Raw genomic sequence first — 6,913 nt, forward strand, 5'->3', positions numbered from 1 at the left:
GGTCCGTGCTGAGCCCAGATGGCCCCATGCCATGTGCAGTGATGCCGGCCACAGCGCAGAGACCCTACGCTGGGCCGGAGGCTCGTTACGCAATTACAGTGCCGGGGGATTTATAGCCCTTGGCCCCGTGCGTCGGAAAATGCTTCCCAAACCACCCAGCAATATCTGCTCCTCGCAAGGGGCATGGAAATGCCACCCCCCTCACCCTGCTCTGCTCCTCTCTCATTTCCTTTTTGCCCTTCAGGCTCAAAAATTGTGTGGGACCCCAGACACTGGATTACTGGGACCCACCCCTGCAGCTTACAGCCCTGCAGCCGCTTTCGGCATCATGTTAGGGGGCTTCCCCCATCCCTTAAGGATGCTCCGTGCTGGGCTGATTGCCATGGCCTTCACTGGAGGCCGTTGTCCCCCGGCCGAGGGCCAGCGGGGAGGTTGACACAGGAAGTTCACGGCTGTCCCAGCGCTGACAGGGACAGAATGTGCCGGCGCAACCTCGCGAGGGCCGGGATTAACTGCGCCGCTGCCGCCTCCTGCCACGGGCACCCGTCCAGCTCCCAGAATGGGCACTGCCTTCCCCCCCATCCCAGCTGGGCTGAGACTTGTGGGGTGCAGCTTGCCCCAGAACCCACCATGGGAGCACTGGGGGGTGGTCAGGGGTGATAAATCTGGGTGGGTTTTTTTGCCCAAATAGGGGTCTTCCACTCTGTCCTTGTGCTGGAGACAGAATTGATGTGCTGCCCAAATTTGACATTTTTGCAGCTGGTGGGACCAGCGACTGGGAGCTGATGAGTGCTGGGGAGCACAGAGAACCCCTCATCCCCAGGGCTACCACAGAGACACATGTGGGGTCCCCGGCAGCACCAGGCCTTGCTTTGGTTTCACCCCAAAAAGCACCAGGGCTGGGAGCAGCACAGCACGGCCCTGACAGTGTCTCTGGGGTCCCCCTTCACGTGGTGGAGCCAGAGCAAGGCCAGGAAGCAGCTACGCACCCCAACAGGCCCGGATGCCATCATTGCTGCCCTCCGTGCTCTGACTCAGCCGCTGTTTGCAAGAGCCGCTCCCACCCACGGAAACCACAGGCAAAGTCCCCGCATCCCCACACTGGGGCTTTTCCCACTGGCTCAACAGGAATCGCCGCTTTTTCACAGAACGGTGGCCTGGCCAGCACAGGCACAGAGCAGGGCAAGGCAGCAAAGGAACCGGGGTGGGTTTGTGCTGAAAAACAGGGCCTGGAGCAGCTGATGGATGCATTGCGCCCCACCACGTGTCCCAGCCCCCGTGAGCGCCCATTGCGGCGCTCACTGGGCCACAAATCCCAATGGTGCCAGGTTTGCCTCAGGGCCACCTTTATTCACCATATCAAACCCAACCCCTTGTTTTCAGGGGCTGACTACCCCATTTGTGGTCCCTCTCTGTGAGGCTGCCTGGCTTCTCGCACTGTCTCCACTCTCTCCCTCAGGCAGTGGAAAATTTTGTTGACTTTTTGATGATATTTTGACTTTTCTCCCATTGTTTGGGAGCAAGAAAGGGGCTGGGCACCACGCACAAACATGTCTATGTATAAACAGCAGGGACCCTCGCCGCCAAGCTGGGTGTCCCCTCTCCTGCCAGGTCTCCAGTGCGGTGTCCCCAGCTCAGCGTCCCCATGGGGATGCAAATATTTTGGCTTTGTTCATAAAAAAACAACAACACTAAAAAAATTCCCCCCTGCTTCCTGAGTCTTTGGACGGCAGCACGTGACACGTAGGCACACAACCAGGGCACGTGGCGATGCCGCTTGCCCAGCCAGGACATGGCACAGTGACATCCAAGGCCCTGACCACCGCATGTCCCCGCAGCCAAAACCCTGGGGTGTTCAGCACCAGTGGGTTGGGGACATGACTGTCCCCTGCCAGGAGGTGAGGAACAAGGGGGCCATCACCCCCATCATTCCCCGTACCCCACCATCTCGGCCCCACTCTTGTGAGGGGTAACCCTGGCATACCCCATGGCTACAGTCCCCACTTTCCAATCTCAAAGTCTCCAAAAACGGGGCTGTGCTCTCTTTTTTCTTCCCCTTTCCTGCAAGAAACAGCAATTTTGAGCTGATTTCAGAAAAAAAAACTTGCATCAAACCCCTTTCGGGGGATAAAAAGGGGCCGAGCCAGCTTGTTGGGACACACACAAGTCACTGAAACCCCCTCCCCAATTTCCCGACCTCATTAGCAAACTTGCACCCCATTACTTTTAAATGCAAGGGTTTCTGTGGAGCAGGGTGAGGGATTTTTCTTGCTTAGCAGCTATGTAAATGCCACCAACTCCTGGCTCAGCGAAGAAGCCAGTGATAGCCCCAGGGCTGGGGGGGTCCCAGCTGGTTGGAAGTGGCTGTGGCAGGGATGGTGGCCACGGCTGCACCAGATGATCCTGGGGGGCCCTGAACTGGTTCACTCTGCTTTCCTGACACTTTTGTGTGCGAAAAAATGAAGGAAAGTCCATCTGCTTACTGGTAAAACTGGTAAACACTAGGAGGCATGGATTTGGCTGGGGAATTGCTTTTGGTCCTGGATTTGCGGCTGCAAAGCTTAGGGGGTCGTTTGCCCCCAGGGTCAGCCCTGTCCCTGTATTCACAGATGGGATTTTGCTGCAAAAATGGGATTTTTTTTTGGTGGGAAAACGGGGCTTTCTGGTTCCTGCCAAGCTGGTTATCCTCAGTTCAACCCCACTGCAAGCAAAATATGTTTACGCCGCGAACCTCTGCCAAGCGGGCAGGCAAATGTGTGCACCGATAAGGGCGCCGTGTCCTTTCCTTCCCGATCACCCGATAGCCAAGGCTGAGCATGGAGGCGGCCACCCAGCTCCCAACGCCCTCTTTTTATGATTTATTTTGTTGTTATCGTAAGGTTTCGGTTGAAAAAAAAAAAACCACAACAAAAATTCAATAGTTGTGACTGCGCTGCGCCAAGGTGCTGCCAAAGCCTGGAAAGCTTCAGCCGTGCCAGAGGCTGAGCTCCCTCCGGGGCTGCCGGCCCTGAGAGCAGCCATCCGAAAACATTAAAACTGCAAAATTAAAATATTTCCTGCCATCGCCAGCACGCTTCTTGCATGGCAAAAGGAAAAGTTTGTTTTCTAACACATGGATGCAACATCCCAGGAGGATTTTGCAGTGGTTTGAGCATCCCATGCAACCCCAATCCCCTCTCAATGGGGGGAAAAATTTTAAATATTCAATTTTGCTGTTGCTTCGAGGCATTTTCCACTGGAAATAACGCTCGCTGGAGTGAGGCAGTTGCAGCAGGAAAGAGCCGGGTGTGCGGGGTGGCTGCGGGCCCTGTTTGCAAAGTAAAACTGCACCAGTCGTCATGTTGTTGTTGTTGTGGCACTGTACGGTTGCGAAACAACCGCACTGAAATACCCGTGACTTTCAAAACAAGAGCAAGCCCAGCTGCGGCCGGCGGCCATCTGTCCAGCTGTGGGCCCTGGGATGCTCGGCTTGGGGACTTTTTTGGGTTTTTGGGGAAGAAATTCATTTTTCTGTGAGGGAAGGAGCCCAAAAGCTTTTTTTAGGGAGGAAAAGCAGAAATTCCTCAGCTGCAGAGATTTTTCTACCCCAGCCGTGGGGGTTTTGCAATGCTGGGGGGTTGTGGATGTGCTGTATGGCCCTGGGCACAACACAGCCCTTAAAGAATAAAGTAATAATAATGAAATATATCCTCGGGATCAGTTTGTTTGCTTAGGGATTAAGTGAAAGCAGCTCCTGAATGGTCACCTAATCCCCACCGGGAGCGGGTGCCATTGTGTAGGTGGTGGCAGCGATGGCTTTTTGCCCAGCAAATAATCCCGCTCCCTGCCAGGGCGCTGGTGGGGCTGGGTGCAGGAAGGGAGAAATGGGTGCTGGGAAAGGGATGGGGATGTGGGAAGGGGTGCGGTGTTGCCACCTTCCTCCCTGTCTGTACCAAAAACACCAGCCTGGACCTGTGGGGATAGACCCCCATGCCTTCTGGGGACATGTCACCGGGATCCTGTGGGAACTGAGGGGGATATGGGGAGATTTTTTTCCCTTTCGGGCAGGGAAAGCTGCTCAGTGCTCAGTTCAGGGATGTTTGGGTACCATCACCCGTGGCATTTGGGCAGCGCTGGCGCCGGTGGGCGTAAGCAGCCGGACAGAAATAGGCAGCATATCAAGCAATATAAAAAAAGGCGTTGCAGGCCATAATTAGATGTCCTCCTCTAAAAATAAAAGGCAGCAGGGTCTTAAATTAGCAGCTCGTAAAGGTGTTGGGGTACGTGGGCGCAGGCGGCTGGTGCTGCTCCACTCTGCTCACCCAGGGAGCACCCAAAAACCCCTTTTTTTCCCCACTGCAGTGGCCTTTTGATGCATACCCCAGAGCTGTCCTAGAAGGAGCCCCATGTTGAGTGTAACGAGTTGCCTGTTCTCAGGCTGCAGCAGTTTCAGCTCTCACCGAGCATGACCGATGCCCTGCAGCACGTCTGGGTCCGGCGCGGGGTCGGATCCGGATGGCAGAGCAGGGAAGGTCACGGCCCGGCTGCGAAAGCTGGGCCCGGCGGTCTCCCTCTGCTCCCGCAGACTCATTTGCGAAGCAGTCCGTGAAATTTAAACTAATTAGAAAGTCCCGAGCCACTCGCACGCACTAATTGGCGAGGCCAACTTAATTAGTTTTCCCGTGCACGTTGACCATGGGCTCTGAGCAGCGCTGTGTTCCTGGCAGAGCACTGACCAACTCAGGACACATGTGGGAAAAACACATAGGGCCATGAGTGGGAACAGGGCTGTCCCCAAAGGTTTTGGGGGGACGTGAGCAGTGCCATGGGTGGGATCAATCCTCAAGGGTGATCATGGGGGGAAACCCTGTCCCCCCCTCTGCCCAGGGTGTTTTTAATGCCATGGTGAGGACCAGCTGTCCTGGCACCATCTTGTTCCCTGAACAAGAACGATTATCCCCAGCAGCGCTGGCCCCGGGCTGGGCAATGTGTTTACCCATGCCGAGCCGGGACACTGCTTCCTTCACCCCAAAACTGGGCTGTAAACAGGGTCCGCGGCTGAAACCTGAGTGCGCTCGCGCCGAGCCAGTAACTGAATACTTCCTCTGCACATGGCTGACTCAGTGCACTCCTACAGTGAGCCCAGCATAGCCCAAATCCAAGTAAAATCCCTAAATCTGATCTCTCCGGACAGGTTTCTGGGGTTGGGAAGGTGGGGGCCCTCCAGCTGATCCTAAGGATTTGGGGTGCTGGGAGGCAAGGGTGGAGGCTGGGGCTTCACTCCGGTGTGTCATAGTTGCTGCCGTACAAATCTGCTGACTTATGGGCCCATGATTTGGGGAAGACAGATTTGCTCTGCCAGAAGGTGGGGAAGCACCGTGGGGACGCAGGGCTGGTGCCACCTCGTGGCTTCACCAGCGACTGAGATGCCTCGGACACGTGGTGCCGGACACAGGTGGCCATGGTGGCCACGGTAGTGGTGGATATGGGGGCACACAGACAGCCAGGACCCCCAGCTATGGGATCGCCGTCCCCAGGGCTCCGGGAAGAGCTGTAAATCCCGACCCACTCATGGCTGGCAGAGGGGTGAACGTATCGAAATGCAGCTCCGGTTGTGCTCCTTGACGTTTATCTCCGGTTGATGTCGGTGCAGTTTCCACCCACGTGTGCCAGTGCTGCAAGTGGCGTTTTGGTGAAATCCCTCGCAGAACACGACTGAGGCTAAAACCAGCAGCGAGAAGGCTGAGCCGTGTACCAGAGACACCGTGTACCAGAGACACCGTGGCACTGCCTTTCCCCGGACTTCCCCGTGCTACTAACCCCATTTTTTCTTGCTTATTTATTTTTTTCACCTTTATAGTTTTTGCATTCTCAGCAAGTAAACGCTGACACCTCTGGCCCCTGAAACCACAAACCGCTCCTCATCTTCGGCAGCAGCTCCGGTTCTGCCCCAGATAAAGCCCAAGGCGCCGGCGCAGCCCCACACAAGGGCGTTGGGAGGGCCCTGTCATCCCCAGTCCTGGCCCCACTGCTTGGCTGCATCCCCCACAGCACCATGGAGCGCCCTCATCTCCAGTCCGTGCTGTGATCTGCCTGGGTCAGGCATGGGAAGCCATTGCAGCCCTGCTGCTTTGTGCATTTGTTTTATTTATGTATTAAATTTTTGCATTTATTTTTTTAAATTTTGCTTTTGTTTTTATTTTCACACTTATTTTTTCGTATCTTTGCATATTTTCATCTATTTCTTTTTCATAAATTTATTTTTCATGGTTTTTTGTTTTTAATATATTTAATCCTTAATATTTTTATTTTTTCATATCTTACAATTTTTAATTTTTGGAAGTAGCCAGTGTTTGGTACTGAGGCTCTTTATGCCCCCCTCCCGCAGGCGCCAGGGCAATGCTGGTCCTGGCAGGATGCAGCCAGTCGGGATGAAGCTCTGCGTCTCCTGATCCATCCTAGGAAACCACCCCAGCCCTGGCCACACTCGGCAGCCACCTTCCCTCATTCATCATCAGGGAAAGGCTGGGAATTGCGTGGCCAAATCCTGGCCCCACGCAATGCTGCATCTGGAGGCCTCACTTTCCATGTCCTGGAAACTAGAAAATCCCCTGGAAGTACCAGTGCGACCACAAGCCCATGGGGTGGGTGCTCAGCATCCAGGGTGGATGTTTGGCATCCACTGAGACCACCCGCATCCCCCTCCCACACCCCCATCCCAGCGATGGCTATGGCACCGACTCCTCTGGCACCGGGTCCCATCCTTTCCCATCCCTGATGATGATGGGTTTGTCAGAGATGAGCAGGGCGATGGGGACCAGCAGCTGGCGCAGCCCTGGCCTTCCTTCCTCTTCCTCCTCCTCCTCCTCCTCCTCCTCGTCCTCACCGCCTGGGCAGACAGTGGTGCTGGGGGGTGGATACCCCACCGGGAGCA

General features: G+C 55.4%; 1 protein-coding gene across 1 annotated transcript in view; it reads right to left on the reverse strand.

The window, feature by feature from the left end:
- Positions 1–6,707: 6,707 nt before the first annotated feature.
- Positions 6,708–6,913, reverse strand: part of IL12RB1 (interleukin 12 receptor, beta 1) — a 4,158-nt gene continuing 3,952 nt past the window's right edge. Inside the window, exon 17 of the mRNA XM_010183227.1 lies at positions 6,708–6,868. Coding sequence (XP_010181529.1) covers positions 6,708–6,868 — 161 coding nt within the window. The remainder of the gene's footprint in view (positions 6,869–6,913) is intronic.

This window comes from Mesitornis unicolor, unplaced genomic scaffold, assembly GCF_000695765.1.
Source record: "Mesitornis unicolor isolate BGI_N332 unplaced genomic scaffold, ASM69576v1 scaffold13674, whole genome shotgun sequence".
Lineage (NCBI taxonomy): Eukaryota > Metazoa > Chordata > Aves > Mesitornithiformes > Mesitornithidae > Mesitornis > Mesitornis unicolor.